The sequence below is a fragment of the Pygoscelis adeliae genome, unplaced genomic scaffold (assembly GCF_000699105.1).
Source record: "Pygoscelis adeliae isolate BGI_AS28 unplaced genomic scaffold, ASM69910v1 Scaffold42, whole genome shotgun sequence".
Classification (NCBI taxonomy): Eukaryota; Metazoa; Chordata; class Aves; order Sphenisciformes; family Spheniscidae; genus Pygoscelis; species Pygoscelis adeliae.
The window spans coordinates 5,999,261-6,017,464 of record NW_008824283.1 but is presented as its reverse complement, the minus strand read 5'-3'; the positions used below and the strand labels follow the sequence as shown (position 1 = coordinate 6,017,464).

Below are 18,204 nucleotides of genomic sequence, written 5' to 3'. Positions count from 1 at the left end.
GTGAATTCCCTCATTAGGAAACCGCTTCCTATCAGAAGTGCCCTCAGGTTTTGAGAGCACATCAAAATTGGATCCACTTAAGCAACTGAGCTTTGATACTCTGCTTAATGACTTTCTAAATTTGTCATTTACAAAGTACTTTACAAGCCTTCCTAAAGAAGAGACGAAGTATGCCCATGCATGAGCTAACCTCCCTAGCGCTCCTTCTTAAGAAGTCTAGTTGATGTATGACGTATGCGATTCCATTTTCTGAGCATATGACATTTCATTTAAATCTCATCATTTCTTTAGGATCATCTGGACACTTTCTCAGTTATGAACAGATCGTACAACTGTGGCAGCTCTCCCTCTCTTCTCCTTCATATCTGTCCCTCCTGCTGTTTCCAAGCTACGTGGGTCGATCTGGGAGGGAAATGCGCACAACGTTCCCAGACAGTACTAACAGCTGAAATTAGCACTTTACTATGCAATATAGAGTAAGTCTACAGCTTCCATGCTTCTTGCACACAAAACATAGATATACTATCTCAAAATAATAAGGGCATATTATCTTTTTTCCCCCAATTAAAGACTACACAGATATGCTCCAACTGTATCACCACAGTTAAAACACCCCATTTTAACAAAGAAAGTACTTCCCATAGGCGAAAACAAGTATTTCTTAGTGGGAACATTTAGGAAGCAAGCTTAATCTCCAACTTTTTTAATCCAAACAGAATTCTGTCACCAGGAAGGTTAAAACCTTCTACTTTCAAATTGGTTTTACCACTCAGAGACATTAGCACGCATACAACAAAATCAAAATCTTCTCAGGAGTAGAATCACAGTTTCACCATAACCTTTTCTGCAAATTATGAAGTGTGAAATAGAAAGCTGAATAAAAATTGAAGTAATAAAATATTGAGAACAACATGCCAAAATTAAAACAGTAAAAATAAGAAAATAAACTCCTCAGCTGTCATCTGATGGTCTGGTGCCTCTCTGTATACTCCTCTGATGGGGTAATATCTTTTCTTTTCCATTGTAAGTCTAAGTCTGTCATTCAACAATATCCCAGGAAAAGCCCAGATTGTAATGCTCATAAAATTGAAGCAATAATAAAATATGAGGTCAGTTTGAATTATGGGGTGGTTTTTGTTTGTTTTTTTAAGATTTACTTTACATATGCATTTGAGAAATTACTATATGAAATCACCACTGAAAACTTCATAGCAGGGGGAAAAAAAAGGAAAATATAATTTCCCTATTTTGTCATAAGATTCAATCAGAAGTATAACACATAAATACAGTTTTTCATATTTTATCTGACAATTTTCCCAACTTCATTTTACTTTATTCACGGTACTCTATTTTTCTATAATAATTGATATGCATACATGGCATTGTCTAGTATTCAAACTTTTAATTACTACAATAAAAAACACCACCAAAGTAATGCGGAAAAAAGAATAGAATTCATTGGCACCAATACGGCTAGCATAGCAAATACTGATGGATATTGAACCTGAAAATATCTGGGAAGCATCCTACAAAACCTTTTCATGTGACTTGAATCCTCACACCTGATGCTGGAGACAGCCTGGCTCCAGTGGAGTAGGGAAGATCTTCTCCAGGAAGAAAGGGAGATGAAGTGAGGGAAGGGAAAGTGCATGGCACTACCGGATTCAACATCAGGACTCTCCAGGTTCATTCCAATAATGCACCACTTTTCCACACCTCACCAGGTACAGCTGGGCTATCAACACAGAAACAGTTCCGTACATTCAAAATCATTTGCTTTTCTTAGGCACTAACTAAAAAAGACCTACCAAAATCACAGTGTTTTATTGTGGATTTCTTTAAACCATACACACAGATTGCCACAGTATGACCTTGAACTATTTCCCTTGTTTTGTTGACGTTTGAGGTTGCTTTATTTCTTCCCGTTCATTCTTGTCTTGCCGCTCAACTCAGAATCACTACTAGTAAGATAAAAGCATTCCTGGATCATCTTTTTTGGTCTGACATTATTTTAATAACATGGTTTCAGTCCTGGAAGTTCTCCTCCTCCCCCAAGAGATGCTTTTTTTCTTTTCTGACACACAAATGTAAAACAGAAACGTCTCAAGTGTTTGATATTACAATATCAGAGTAGAAACCTCATGATAAACATTTTCTGTTATGTCCCATTCTACCAGTGATATTATCCATTATATACAATAATGGTACTAATACAAAAAGTGTCAAGGCAACAATCTTCTACCAAAAAAAAAAAAAAAAGTCACCAACACCATTCCAGATGTTTTCTCTTTTACAACAGGAGAATTGACATGATCTAAATTCATATCAAACCAAAAGCCCTCCTTGTGGATTCTCTTTGGGTCTGTTAGTTCATTTCAGCACTCTGAAATATTACTGAGATCTGCTCTGAGTTTGCATGCTATTTTTCCGTTCTCCTTTCTTCTACCTAGGATTATGTTTTCTCTTCTGTATTACAGGTTTGTTCAGCTTTTCACTCTCATCTGTCTAATGTCAGTTGAGTTTAATCGCCTCCCTAACAGCCTGTAACTGGTCATTCAATAACAGTGAAGCCAAGAAAAGAGAAGATTGCAGATCTGTTGCAAAAGCATTCTGTACACCAATCCTCTTTAATTATGACCATTCTGTTTTCATGGATTTTTAAATTGAAAGTTACTTTATTTTACAACAGGTTTTATATTTTTGAGAAGAACATAATTTTCAACTCAACTTAAAAAAAAAGAACAACTGGTCTACTTTAAAAAAAGAAAAAAAAAATAGCCCTGGAAGAGTACTTCCTTCAAGGTCACTACCTAAACATAATCAGCACCTAAGCTTTACTCTGGAAATAGGAACACCGAAGGCTTAGGAAAGAACACATGACAACTGATGACAAACACTACTTTTGAAAAGTTTTTCATGATGTTTTGGAATAAACAGTTACGAGATTTAATAAAACGAAAGAAAAAAATAAGCATTCAGGAACCCTGTGGTATATCCCCTATACTCCGTACCTGTGGGTCCCCGCAAATACTTCTCTCTACAGAGCTGGCACATGACATCAGAGGTGAGCTATATTTCCAATTGACTTTTTAAATTTGTATGTATCACAAAAAGATTAATTTACTTACATCTCACAACTCAATACATCATGTTGAGTTACAATTTGGTGGCAGATTTGCTGTTATATATTCACATTACCATGTCTAAAGAAGAGATGGCCAGATCAAGACAGTAGTAAAAGCTGCGAGCTATGATAAGAATTTAGAGCCTAATCAGACTTGTGAATATAAAAGTGGTGCTCTTCAAACTGGATCATCAATAAGGTGTTTTGTTAGGAACAATTTTAGTACACCAAGTAAAACACTGAATTTAAATGAGTTTCCATTATTTCAATTTATCTGTAAGCATTTCAAACCTGCTAATATTTCAAGGTTCACAGAATTCTAATTTATGATAAAATTAAATCATACTAAATCTAGAAGTGCAGAAAATGGTCATAAGCTTTGTGAATGGATTTCAATGGGAACAAAATCATATTGTTAGAGCAAGTTTTAGAGAGTAAGCCTCCTCTGTGCTACTTAGAGATGTACTAAAAATGACAAAATAGATTTAATATTACAAGAAAAGTGAGAGGTATGGTTTGTTGTTGTTGTTTGGGTTTTTTTTTAAGTACAATGATATAAAATGTGATAGCATCTCAATATTAAAAAAAACAATAAATCGCCTTTTGGAGTTGAATTACTGTTTTGTTACACAACAGCTGAACCGTATCAGGGGAAGAAGCTTCAACGGTACTTTAAATAAATTCAGTGGTCAATGCATCATCAGTTCCTTCTAATATTGCCAGGCATAAATGGATAAAATCTCATACCAAGAAATGTCTTGTTTTATGCTAGTAACCTGCAAATCTGAAACCATATCAGAGAGTGAATTTCTCTTGACATATAGATTCTCGTTACTTCCCCTTCAAGACAAATACCTAGCAAGTTATTGATCTGCTTCTGAAGGACATAGCGTTTATTATGTAGGAAACCACTGCTGGGCACAAGCATGAGAAATTAATGATGGCTTTGTAAGTGTCCACACTGTGGTGCTGAACCAGTGGGGCAACTGTCAATCTATATGATAATGCATCCCAAAACTTCATAAAATCAGTGATGTGAAGAAGCATTGATTTTTGAGCTAACCAGGATTTGTGAGAGAGTAAGACTAAAAAGTTTACTGAAGTTAACACCTCTGCGTATATAATAGTCGCTTCATACTTGCGTGTTGTTTTTTTAAACAATGAAACATACAGAAACCCTTATCACAAAAACCTTTCCAAGTAAAAATGAATTCCACATACTGGTTTATTTCTTGCGTGCTGTTTGATCATGTCCTCCTTTCTCTTATTAACATCATTGTTAGAAAAATTACCTATTCAAAATGGATTCACTGCTCTGTATTTCCAATTACTTAATAATTCACTTATTATAAGGAGGAAAACGAAATGCAAGCAAACAGACTCATTCCTTTATCAATGTCTGGAAGAGTATGTATGAAGGTAGGTCCTGAGATTAAATTTTCTCAGACAAAAGGTGTGGCACAGTGCTTCCACTGAAATGCAGACAATCACCCTCAGAGAAGTGAATTCATGTGACAGAAATGAATCCAAATCGTTCTATAACGCCAGAATTTCATTAGTCAATTTTTTTATTTGAAATTATACACAGTAGCCTTATCAAAACTATACTAAAGTCAATGGAAGTTGTCATATTTTCTGTGAATGGTATTACTTAAAAAAAAAAAAGGAAAAATCAATTATCAGTCACTGATTCTTTTTAAAATACTGGCTTCCTTGTATGCACCATTATTAGTAAAAATACATTTCCTCTTTGGTTTTGATGAAGAAATGTATCCTGCTATGCCTAGGGAGAGGAGATATTACTTGAAGATTCAATTTAAATCAACAAAAAAAGACTGCTGTTATAAACAAAATCAATTGCACTTTTCTGAACTTTTTTCATCAATATAAAAACTGTAATTCAGTTTTGCCTTGTTTGCTTTGACAAGCAGTTGCTTGTGTTTCTAGTGCCTGGCACACCGGCTTTGCTGAAACTGAGACCACTGTCAGTAAGTGTGGGCAGGAGCCTAAAATAAACATCTGAAAAATATCCTCTTCTGAGAGGCACCCAACATGTAACAAATTAAATTTTATCACAAGTAATATGCGTAGGAGAGAGGTGGTCTCATTAGCTGGTATCAGCTGCCTGAATAGTTGCTCTGAGGGTATAAGGTTAGGGAGATTCCTCTTCACCTTCTCAGAATGGCAAGTATCAAAACCTTTAGTTCATATTTTAACTAAGCTGAGTTTGCACCTTCATCACCCTATAGGATGGAGGACAAATTCCTGCAAATCCATTTTTACTGTTTTTCCTCTTCAGTTTAATTTAGAAATATGTCAGCACAGAAAATACCCCAAGTAAAAATTTTTAGCTGATACATATGAAGAACATGAATCTGGGTTATATGCATTTGAAAGGACAGCTGGCTTAACGCAGTTTACTTTGAGAATCAACCAATGTCTAGGTATTTTGTCACAAATGATTGTTGCACTGTCTGAAGTCTCATTTCTATGAACTTAATAAACTATACTAAACAGAAGTGCTTTGCCGCAGTCTGATGCACAGGTTTGCTTTCTAAAAGCCCCCCAATACTTACCAATAAACAAACAGCAAATTAATTTTTTTTTTTTACAACTTCAAAAACATGAAAAAACACACAAAATTAAATGATTGTTACAAATTAGCACCATTGTTACAGCTACTAGCATGTTGTAGATTATTAATATTACCTCAAGCTGTGTATAAAAATCTCATATGAGAAACTATTTCTCTTAAGAAATTTCCTTCTGCTTCTTATGATTAAGTTTAATTTAATGTACTCTGAGCACAAACTTCTGTGAAAGATTATTGTGTGGAAAGTAAATTGTAAGATAAACCACAATATATATCATATTATATGATACGCATGTAATAGAGTTTCCTGATACTGACACTAAAAAAAACCGAACCAACATTAAAAAGCAGCTTTAGTCAAACTGAGAAGTGAAAAATTCACCTTTAAAAGAATACTCATGTATTTTTAAGTATGATCATGTTCCTCATACATGTGCATTAAGAATACATTGAAGAAAAAGGCCTACCATTTTCCTCATCTGACTTATTTTCATTGTCGGAGTCGGTGAGCGTGAGTGCTGAGTTTTCACGACTTGACAGACCGGAACTTCGCCTGGATTTGATCCCTCTTCCCCACAGCCTGATGGCATGCTCTGGAGACATTCCTCCCTCCGTGTCTGAGTCAGCATCAGAGCCGGTGCTCAAGGAATAGCCTTGATGGAGTATTCCTATGTCTGAGCAGTACCCACTTCGATGGGGAGAGGGCTCACAGATTCCTAGTTCTGCAAGGGTGAAGTTTGTTCCTAGAAGGGCAATTAAAAAAAAGTAAGTTAAATAAAATAACCCCCCTAGCTTTTAAATTAAGTTTGAAAATAACAGACCTTTTTAATTTCTCTTAACTATGCTGTACGCCAAGCCTTTTTAATGAATTACACACAGAGATCTCTGGCGCACAGATCTAGCAAGACTTAACTAGAACATATTGAATATAGTTAAAATGGATGAAATACACAAAACAAAGGTAAGAAAGGTCTCTAAATTTTAGGTTACTATTTTTGGCCCCAAATAATTAATCACTTAGGTATGTGATGAACATGAAGCTCATCACAAGTTCCAATGACGTGACCTGCTTTATTATGTATCTAACCTTATATTTGTAGGACCAGAGCATGAGCTTTGAAGTTGAGCATTCGATTACTCGAAAAGAGGAGTTCTTTCTTATGAAGCTAATTTTCTCATACGCGAGTCTTACACAGAGATAGGATTTTTTAATTCTAATTTTCATATAGTTTCCTATTTCATAGGAAAAAAAACGCTTATTTGGGAAAAGAGTTTACAGACATGGATCACTTGAAAGAATGCAGACCTATCAGCGATGTAACATGAAACCTTGTCACCAGTTTTGCACTTTTACATTTGGTGAGATTGGTAGTTTTCCATTTCTGCTACAGAAATCAAGATAGCCCTCATAATCATTGTAATTGTTTTCTACCTTTTTTTCACCATATTCAAGAAAAAAGGGTGCATCGACAGCAAAATCAGGAGGTCACTGGATTTAAAGGCAACTTTCAGGAACAATGTCAAAACATGTGACCTTTAGCAGTTAATAATGACTCAGTGGACAAAGTCTCGTACGTTTTTAAAGCACATGGGTTCTCAGGAAGTATAGACTTGCTGGCTGATTTCTGCTTACATATTTGTTTCCTACAGTAATGAACAGGACAGTAAAAAAATATAGGGAAATATTCACTGGTCTCTAAGGCTTTGAAAGGTCTTGAAAAGCAGTGATTTTAGCTTTGTTACATTGGGCTAAAAATGAAGAACAAAGACAGACTGAATTCGCTGGCAGTATAACTGCCAATTCTTTAATTAATTTCTTAATTCACAGAGAAACTAGATCTGTGGTCTGTGTTTCTAAAAAGGTAGTTTTATTTCCTCCAAAAGCAGTTTATATTTTCCCTTCTTCCTCTATACATTTATCAGAATGAAGCTATACAGTGGAAGTTCATTCAGTAAATAAAAAACATAAAGTGTCTTCTATTAATAAGGATGTTAACTGGATTTTTTTTTTTTTTAAGTATTACAACTTCTTTCACAGATTAGCCAGGAAAGACCATATAGTATTAAATCTATCTGGTTCATCTATCTATATCAGCCCTCTCCAGTCTCACACCTAGCTGTTAAAAGTTTTTTTGGATATGGGATGTATGCACACATCTACAGAAAGTAAAACCGGGCCCTACTTAACATTTATTCCTAGAGCTCATCAATTAAAGGAAGGTGATTGATTTCTTCTGGAAGACTGAGCTACGTCTTCACCAGCAACAGCTAGACAGCAAGACAGAGCATGTCGAGAAGGAGGAGACGTGCTCTCTTTCACCCCTAGGTTAACCAGTAAACAGGCCAGCAGCAAGAGAGTGGCCAATAACAGCAGATAAAGAAGTATCACCGACTGGATGCTTCTAAAGAATCGAAGCATTTAGTGGTAATGTTTAAAAAGAATATAAAAAGGCTGACATTAAAAAAGTCAGCTCTCTTTCATCAACACCAAATTAACCCGAACCCTCCTAGTCAGGAGTATATTTTAACCTGCCTTCTAATATTTATTCTAGTATTCAGAAATTTTGTGGTTCAGTCAAAAGCAATGAACTGAACAGTCCTAAAAATGAGCTTCTCACCTGCACTTCAGTCTGGAGATTTTTTGCCTTTTTTTTTTAAATAAGAGCTCTCGCATGACAATTAGATGAAACAAAGTTACTTTTAAAGAAAATGTAAATTTTAATCATGTGCAATTTCCGTAGAAGACATTTAACAAAAACAGCTTGATTGATTAAAGTTTTGTTTTAGCCATATTAGCAAACTAACCTTAAACTTATTAAAAAAAAGGTCAAAATCAACCCAAAATACAAAATATATATAAAAAACAGAGTGAACTGAAGCCTACTAGCCCCGCATTTTCTGACCCACACAGGTAGAGTACATGTTGACATTAGATACATGTTAAAATTACTAAACTCATCATGAAAGTGAAATTTTTCAAGTTTTGTTGTTTGCTGGTGGCATAAATGTCTACAAATACACACCAATTATGAATATATTAGCTTAATTAAGCTGTTTTACATACATGGTAAAACATTTTAATGATATTCTTGGATTTTAACAGCCATTACAAGCCCTGATGATTTCACTCTGATTAGCATCCTGTATTGATGTCAAAATCTGACTATAACATCTGATGCAAAAAGCAATCTTCAGAGAAATTCTTACTTCATTTGTCTGAGGAAAATGGTAAAGGCACTGCAAGTGGAAGGAAAATATCATATTCACAGAATTCATTCATCCATTTGAGTTTTATTATCTGGGAACCTGGCATCTTCCAGAAATGCAGAGGATTTGAAAACTGACCAAATTTTAAAAATTTGAGAAGTGGATCAGATCAACTCAAGAACACAAATAGAATCAGCCTCTGAGCCTCTGGGAGAGGATTTTCTATGCTGCTTCTCAGAAATCTCCTTACAGTCTTACAACAGAAAATCTCAAGCATCCTGATGATAGACATGAAATATCCTAGAGATTGCCCTCTCTAGCAAAAACATGTTCTTCTCTGGTAGACTCTAAATTAGTTTTATTTATGAATTTTCAGTGTTTACTTCTGCAAAATATTATTTGAGAGTGTTCTGTAAGACACCATACAGTGGCAGAATAACTTGTCCTTGGATACCCATGGGTAACCACATAGGAACATATTTTGGAGGTGTTTTTCACATCTATATACATACATATATAAAAGCATTTTTCAGATATATATTTTATATCTAAGTATATAAAAATGTATCTATATATATTATACTTCCTGATATCTTCAAAGCCCTTAATTTACTGTAAAATCTGAAGAAAAGGAGATAGAAACACTATATTTATGTTCTCTAGACCTTTTCTTCATCTGGATCATATTCTCCTACGTGCCTCATTTCCCTAAAATGAAACTGTCCAGATCTCTTGAATAACATATGAACTGCTTTCAGTAATACAATATTCTCTTATTTGCTCAGCCATTATTACGCATTAAGGTATTAATGGCATTAGTAGACCACCCTTGTAAATTCAGATAGAGGATAAATGTAGTTCTGGATGCACAGAAATCATTTATCCAATAATTCATAGCAGAAAGAACCCTACTATTACTTTGCAAATAACGTATAGTCTCACAAACAATGAGAAAATGTCTAACAGATTTCATAGCCACTCATACTGGCAGAATGCTCCATATGGGATTCCAGTGACAGAAAGGTCACCAAGAACAATGCAGCCTTCCTCACTCCCCCGCCCCCTGCCAGTAGAAACTACAGCACCTATGAGCTGAAGCAAGGAAACACAGACACAGCCTGGCCTGGGGTTAAGATTTAGTGTCTCCTTCAAGAAGTATCTTCCTTACAGCTCTTTAAGTGATTAGGAGATCAAGCAAATCAAGACCTCCTAGAAGAAAAACAAAGGAAGGAGGGCAGCAGTACCTGTTGCTTGCCATACCCTGGGAATTAAAATTGTATTGCTGTGTATTCACAGAGAGAAATCTGGTCCATGAGCTAAAATGCACTACTAGCACTAGCAGTCAAAGCAGATGGATGGCTTCTTACAGTGTTATGCAGCATACTCGTATCTCTAGGGCTTGCATGGAGTTGAGAGTAACCGCATTTCACTGAAAACTTCACTTGCAAAGTAGGACTGAAATGTGCGGGCAGAATCTATTCTCGCACATTCAAAACTTAAGGGTGTTTTCTTTCAGATTCTCATAGCATCTACTACATTGCTGGTGACACTAAGTGAAAAGAGATAAATAACATCAGATCCTTATTGGTGGAAAAGAAAGAAACCTCTTTTGCTTGAAGAACACACCACCACAAAAAAAAAAAGTCATAAGGTTTTTTACTTTTTCATATGCCACAGAGCTTACTAGCCTTCATCCCCAATCCCTTCATTCCCACCTGCAGAAATCACTAGACCATTTTCATTAAAGAAAAGCAGTTAATACCAGCTGCTCCCTTAAAGTGTATGTAATCTCTCATACAAAAATAGACCAGTAGTATACCAGTTTAGAGGTGTAATATAATGTTATGTACTTGATCATCATTGCCCATAATCTACATGCTGTGAACAGTCTATCAATAGAGTAGAAAAGATGTCTTCCTTTTAATTAACACATTACTTCTATTATCTTTTGAGCACATGTCCTTTTACAGAAATTTACTACTGAAGTTATTTAGTATATAAATACTTACTAAAAGTGTGTTTAATTCAACGATGTACAATTTTACTCATTATCTCAGCTAAGACTAGAAAGCATTACCATATAAGCAAAGGTTATTTTCACCTAACCTCTAGGCAGAGGTCTCATTTGGGTAATTACAAATTGCAGGAATTGCCCTTCTGAAGATTAATCTAATCCAGCTGTGATCGCTACAAGATGCCTCAGAGGAAAATATCTGAAACCAGTAATGCACAGATATGATAAATTTGCCTTCAACACTAGATCAGCAGTTCAAAACTGGGCTAAGTCTAAAATCAAAAGGATAAATATCACTTACATTCTTTGCTACTATAATCAATTACAAGAAGTAAGGATAGTAAGAATACATTCATGTAAGGCATTCCATCCTTTCTCAAATTTTTGTTATGTTCATAGCTATAATGATTTTTGCTGGCACGAGTAACACAATTTAGCTCCAATCTGTGGTATATGAAGAGGTCGTTCTTTTTAACAAACTCTGATGCATGCTTGATTTTTCTCAATTCTTTATTAATTTATTATACGTTATTCTCATCTATTATGACAGGGAGAACAGATGATTACAATCTCATTTTTTTTTCCACTTATCATACACATTTTTAACGTTTACCCCTTTTACTCATCTTCCTTATCCGATAAATGACTGCCATTTTTTTAATCCTTCTTTGTATTTCACCTGTTTCAATACAATTCTTTTCCCATGGTTAAAGATCCTGTTCTACAAAATGTTTTACTTAATTTTGTTTCTAATTCTACACTATCAGATACTCCAAACTGAGACTCCAAACCTAAGCTGAGGGATACACACTACTGTCTTCCTGCATTCTGGAAGCTTTTCTACTATTTTATTTATGATTTTTGAAAAAAATTATATTAATGTAAACCCTTTCCTTTGTAAATGTCCCTCTGCCTGTCCCTCTGCCCTCCCCTCCCCCTCCCTCCTTGAGACATCATTATAAAATATACTGCATCTTTCTGGTTGTTTAAATATACTTAAATCAGAAGTATCTTTTCTGTGCAACATACAGGAATTTTAACCATGTAATCACAATGACTAGCCTCTGTGGCAAATTTAATATTAGCATGAAACATGCCTGGAAAATTCTCTCTCAACATCATCGATATTACAATGACTGCAATATTTCATCTCTCAAGAAAGCACAAATTCAAAAAGAAAAGCACAAGGAAAAGACAAGCTTTTCTTTCACTGTGATCCCTCCAAGTAGAGGAAACATTCCACGGTTTGGGAGGCCAGGTAAGAAAGAGGAGATACTAGCCACTCTAGTCATGAGACTCATCAACCTACAGCAAGTTTATGGGCTAGCTTTTCCTCCCCTTTATAATATCCACAAAACTTATTACATTGACGTGCGGAAACAAACTTCACAACCCACAAAGAGTTATAAAGCAGGCATGTTTACTACGGCGCCGGGTGCAAGGGGGATCACTCCTCCAAACCTTGCACACCGCAGGGACGGACATGAGGGTATTTATGACATTAATTCATTCATATGCATAGAGATGTGATCCATATTCATCATGTTACCGAGGAGTGGGGTGGGGTTATTAAAATAAGTCACTATCATATTTCTCCTCCTACTGACGCCTGCGCACTGCTATCTGGTGGTCGCGGGCTGGGGTCTCTTGGAGGAAGGCCCGAAGTCTTCCTCCTTATGAACTTTTCACCTTAGGTGGTGGCGCATGCTCTATGCTCCTTCAGGTGTTGTGCCAACGACTAACCCAGTCTAAACCGGTATACTTTCTCATTAGACAGATTCTTGTGACAGCAAGCATGATATATAGCAAGATGTGTAATACACAGCTGGATGTGTAGATAAGCTGGGTTTGCAATTAGAGGCTATCTCCGCATTTCAACATGTACTGAACTGTTTACCTGAAGTCTCCTAACACTCCTATTTCCTAACTCTTTACCCATTTTTCCCTAATAATAGTCCCTTGGTAGTGTGGGGAAGGGGCAGTGTAAGCTCCCGTGGAACAAATTCACCACTGATCAAACACTAAAAATACCAGAGAACAGATTCCTTAGAAATTAGAAAATAACAATAATGAACAAGCTATACCTTGTTCTAGGTTTTAAAATCTATAGCTGGGGTTAATAATAGCAGGGCTTCCTACATGTTTCTGTTACTGCCTACTAAGATTTGCGGATGACATATTTTCTTTTAAGATTATTAAGTTCCAGGTATTGCTAGTCAGGAAAGCTGACTATATATTTTATATATATATATTTTATAACTATATAATTTTATAACTAAGTGAATGTTAACTTTAACTCTTAATGATGATAAATCTTACTTTTGTAGAGCACATTTGTGACAAAGGCATCAGGAAATGCTTTATAGATGTTACTGAGAAGTATGAGAATACCGCAGAGGTCTTGATGCCCATCTCCAACGTGCTGTCACCCAGCCCGCATGTGCGTACATACATACACAGCCCACTCCGGTAATACTTACTACCATTTAGAATATACATGTACACTGTGAGATTTTGTTACAAATACTAACACAGTAGTATGCAAACAACGATTTTTAAAATTCAACAGAAAAACAACGGTTTTCTTAAAAGTGAAACTCCGGCAGCCTCGGTCCCTTCTGCAGCAAACTGACTAGAAGCAGCAAAAAGAAATCCATACACACATTACAACACGTGGTTTGAATTGGAAATATATTTTCTAGCTTCTCTCATCAATGACAGCAAAATCCTTTAATTGTCTTTTTAATAATCCTCTTTCTGCCTTGCTTCTTTCTGACTCGGAGATCCCCAAGCCTAATACCAGGATACAGATGTTTCTCTTTTTGACAATAAGTCTGTTGACAGTATTAATACAGTAGATTCATATCCAGTTAGAAAATTTATAAGGCTTATAAAACCAGGCATCTAATGAGATTTCACTCTAGCTCACAATATTATATAATCTTCACTTAGGTGATCGTATTCTATTTTTTCAGTAAAATTTCCTCCTTCAGTGACTGTGGAGCTACTCTCATTTTTTTTAACCTTCCTCATTCAGTCTTTACATACCAAATAGAGAATACAATATTTTTAATTATTTCATACACATTTTCTACAGTTGTGCTGAATGTAGTCTCTGAGAACATCTCAAACACTACTTTATTTATCTTCACCTCCTTGTGAGATGAGCTTTTATCATCCCCATTTTATAGCTTTTAAACTACGGAAAGGGAGAATAGACCAGCCACTTTCTAGAGCACACACTAGTTTTGGTAGAACAAGCACCATATAAAAATTATATTTCCGGCATCACCTTATGGTGATGAACTTCTTTTTAATGATATCCTGGTTTAGGGCACAGTATGCATTTATCGTTTTCTCCTCAAATGTCGATGTTGATTAAGGACAAAATCAGATTTGGGAGGACAAGAGGATGGAGCTAGGTGGCAAGCATGATTATTATTTATTATCTACCCAACACAGCCCAGCCTAAAATGTAATTCTTCAGGCTAACGTTTTACTTCCTTAGGCAGTCTTTCATTTATTGTAAGCTTTCCAACTTTTTCAAGCTCTGAGGAATGGTAAAAGGAGAACAGCTTCATTTATTACAAAAGGATCTGTTATTCCTACAGATCTGCCCATTCTGAAACCTGAAGGAGACAGGAAAAAAGTATGCGATTCTGTAAGCAATTGCTCTGCTCTCCTCTGCTGCTTCGCCCTTCTGCGTTCTGCCTAGGCGCACTTCTCCTCCTCCTCCTCCTCACTGATTAAGTGCCAGCAGAAAGCAAATTCAGGGCTGAGCCTCCCCTATTATTCCCCGTGCCGGTGCTTGGCAGCAGGGCAGGAAGAACAGCTATGGGAAAGTCCTGCTCAGATCTGACCCCGCAGGCCGGCAGCAGCTCCTCGGCACACATGCAAGCTTTCATCGCTTCTACAGTCAAATTCCAGTAACTCGATCATATTTCAGCAGAGATGCATAGGCAGATAGCAGGGAAAGATTTTCCAAACTTGGAATCTCTGATTCAAAGATGGAGATACTTCAGTTTAATCAACACAATGGTCATGTGATGTTTTCACTGCAGGCAAAATAACGTATTTTCTCTAGCATCATTCTCAGAACCAGTCAGATACTCCCTGTGCATCTCCAAACAAATCAACCCGAAGGAGACAGAATTCATGGCAAATTTCAACCTAAATAAGTTCAATCTATTGAAGTTTTGAGGTGTTATTATACGAAATGTATGTAAACTCAAGTATACACGACACATTAACATGCAAATAAGATCCTCCTTTCTTAAAGCAACTTTAGGCCTCTCCATGTATCTACTTACCTCTAATGAAATGTATCATCTATCATTTAGAAGGCAATGACTGTTTTGCGATCAAATTAAAAATCCACAGGGTTTTGCGTGCTAAATATGCACAATGCATATGTGTATTTGCATAAGTATGTCCCGTGTCAGTGATGGCTTCCTGGGCAACCTCCAGCAGAAGGGAAAAAAATCTGCTCTTTTTAGAGCTACTTAGTGCCTAGTGAGACCATGAGTATGACCAGTAATCTAAAACAACTCTAATCTGATTTTCTGCACTTTTTGTTAAAGTGACAAGAAAACACGAGAAATGTTTTATATTTAAAACCACAACAATACACTGTTTTCCTATGTGAACAAGACTGGAAATGCTTCTGCAGATGTGATAATAGACATTTTTAGCATTCTGAAATTAGTTGTGCCACATTACTCATGCCAAAATACATTCATTAAAGTACAAAGTTAACAACTGGGCTGTTGTGCAGCATTGGGGACTAGCAGAAACTAACTTGCACACATTAAAAAGAAAGACTGAAAGCAACCCACAAAAACTGTGACTGGAGGAAAAATAGCACAAATTCTGTTCTTTTCATATGTAAAGTGTAGACAACAACACTGTGCTAACACAACTGTCCAAACGATCTAACGTACCTCTGCAGTGACAAATAGTGCATGTTTGGGATAAAATCTGTACCAATTCACAGCTATGTACTGTGATACATTCCAACAAGAATGTGGTTATCAATGACTAAAATTCAGTTCCTAGTACTTTTTCTTTCACAAGCAGCAGAGAAAGAACAGAACATGAAGCTTCATGGCAAGTAATGATGTTCTTGCTGTAAACTTCCCAGCTCAAGTCCAAACAACATCAAAGTAACAGTGGTTTTTGGAGGGGGTTTGGGTTGGGTTATTTTTGGATGGAATCTTATGAAAAGCAGTTAGAGTGCATATTTTCTATTCCCAGTCCAAAATTACTCAAACTATGGAATAATTTCATTGTATGCCTTTTTAGAGATCATGAATTTCTAAATAAAATTCACCACAGAACCACCAAAAAAATTAAGAATATACTGCATTTGTGTACCTAAAGTGATAGCTACCATAAAAGAACACAGAAAGATTTATTTTCAAATTGCTTTTTCATGTTAAACAACCTGCTCAACACCTACTAATATCTCCTGTCACACTAGCACAGTATTTTCCTATGAAGGAATAACAACTACGGCTCCATGGAAAACGCAAACTTCAAAGAGGAGTCAGTTTTAAAGATAGTATAAGAAAAGAATGAAGTGCTATCCCAATAGAGAAAAGCTAGCATTTAGTATCTGTATTGACTATCCATGTTTGAAATGCAGTTAGGCTCATTTGGCACAAAGAAGTACAATAATTAGACCATGGTACCCACATAATCTAAGATCTCAGTTTCCACCACTAAAAATGGTATGAGTCATTTGCATTCTAGTTTAGCTCACAAAGATGCTGGTCTTCTCTTGTTAAAGTATTTTAGTTATGTCAGAAAAGGACAGTGAGTTCTCCTTGGTCTCCAGCAAAAAAACTCTCAATTGACCATAAACATATAGATATGAGTAATTTTGGATAAAATCACTGTACAGATACTGATCTTCATTGATACATGAACTTGAGTTCAATTCTTAAGGAAGATTTCTGTGAAAATGTGCAGGAAACTACCAGGGGACAAATTAGCTGGTGATAATTTGCTGAATTCATGAAAAGCCTTTTCTTATTTTTATACTGCTAAATCAAGATTTAGAAACAGTAAAAAACAATCCACTGTTCATGACTTGATAAATAAACTGTGCTCTCAAGAAACAGTAGAAGTCACAGATAATAAGCTTTCATACTTTCGTAACTGTTTAATTGGGAACTCTCAAAAAACCTGAATCAGCTGTCATCACAAATGAAACCTTAATTGTTTTCTTTTCTACCTTGCTTCACAAGTTACGAACATGGATACTCTATATTTTATGAAGGTCCCCAGGCACATATAAAGATTTCTTAGCACTAGCAGCTGTCAGCTGTTTAGTCACAAGGTGCTTCTTCACTGTAAACATGTCACCTAGAAATAATGGTAATGTAAATTGTTTCCTGTACAGTAGAATAAAAGACGTTTAAACCATTATTCGACTCAGAACTTCTGTGTTTACATTCTGAATGATTTTACTCATAACAGGTTTTAGAAATGCCAGAGATGCCAGCCTTTAACTCTGCATTTCTAATCCTGCTAGGAGGACAATCAGTAGACCAACATGAATGACAGTGAGGACTGATAAAGGAATTCATCTAAAATGGAAAGAAAAGCTTCCCAAAAAATTCAAACAATTTAAATGCAGCACCATATGAATTAAAAAAACATATTGAACAAATCTATATAAATTTTATGCCAAACTTAAAGAATAATGAAATTAAAATCATTTGAGCACTATAATTTTGAAAAAAAAAGATATATATATTATAATCAGGTATCAAGGAAAACAGATTAAGCTCTTTGAGACAGTATACTTACTAAGAAACAGACACACCACATTTTCTTTTATTCATCACTTGTGTTCATTTTATGAAGAGATCAGGAGACGTCTTTATTTATTTGATTGAATTATAAATTGCTTTCAGCTTTTAGTTTTTAATCCTAGTAAAATAATTACTTATTTTCACGGCCAGTCAGTTGTGGTATTATAAATGGAACAGTTGGCACCAATTCAGGTGCTTGAACTTTGCTACAGATGAAATATACACCCTTAAAATAGGATTTCTTTTATCTACCAATAACTATAATTTGTAGACTGCATATACAATTGCAAACACAGAAACTGAGTGCATCCTGGCCTTTCTAGCACAGAATCATAGAATCATTAAGGTTGGAAGAGACCTCCAAGATCATCGAGTCCAACCGTCAACCCAACACCACCATGCCCACTAAACCATGTCCCTAAGCACCTCATCTACACGTCTTTTAAAT

At 35.7% G+C, this 18,204-nt stretch overlaps 1 protein-coding gene across 3 annotated transcripts in view; it reads right to left on the bottom strand.

The window, feature by feature from the left end:
* The window catches only part of TENM2 (teneurin transmembrane protein 2), a 563,241-nt gene that overhangs the window by 508,159 nt on the left and 36,878 nt on the right, over positions 1 to 18,204 (bottom strand). For all 3 annotated transcript variants that reach the window (XM_009318514.1, XM_009318515.1, XM_009318516.1), the window contains exon 2: positions 6,185 to 6,460. In XM_009318514.1, coding sequence (XP_009316789.1) covers positions 6,185 to 6,460 — 276 coding nt within the window. The remainder of the gene's footprint in view (positions 1 to 6,184; positions 6,461 to 18,204) is intronic.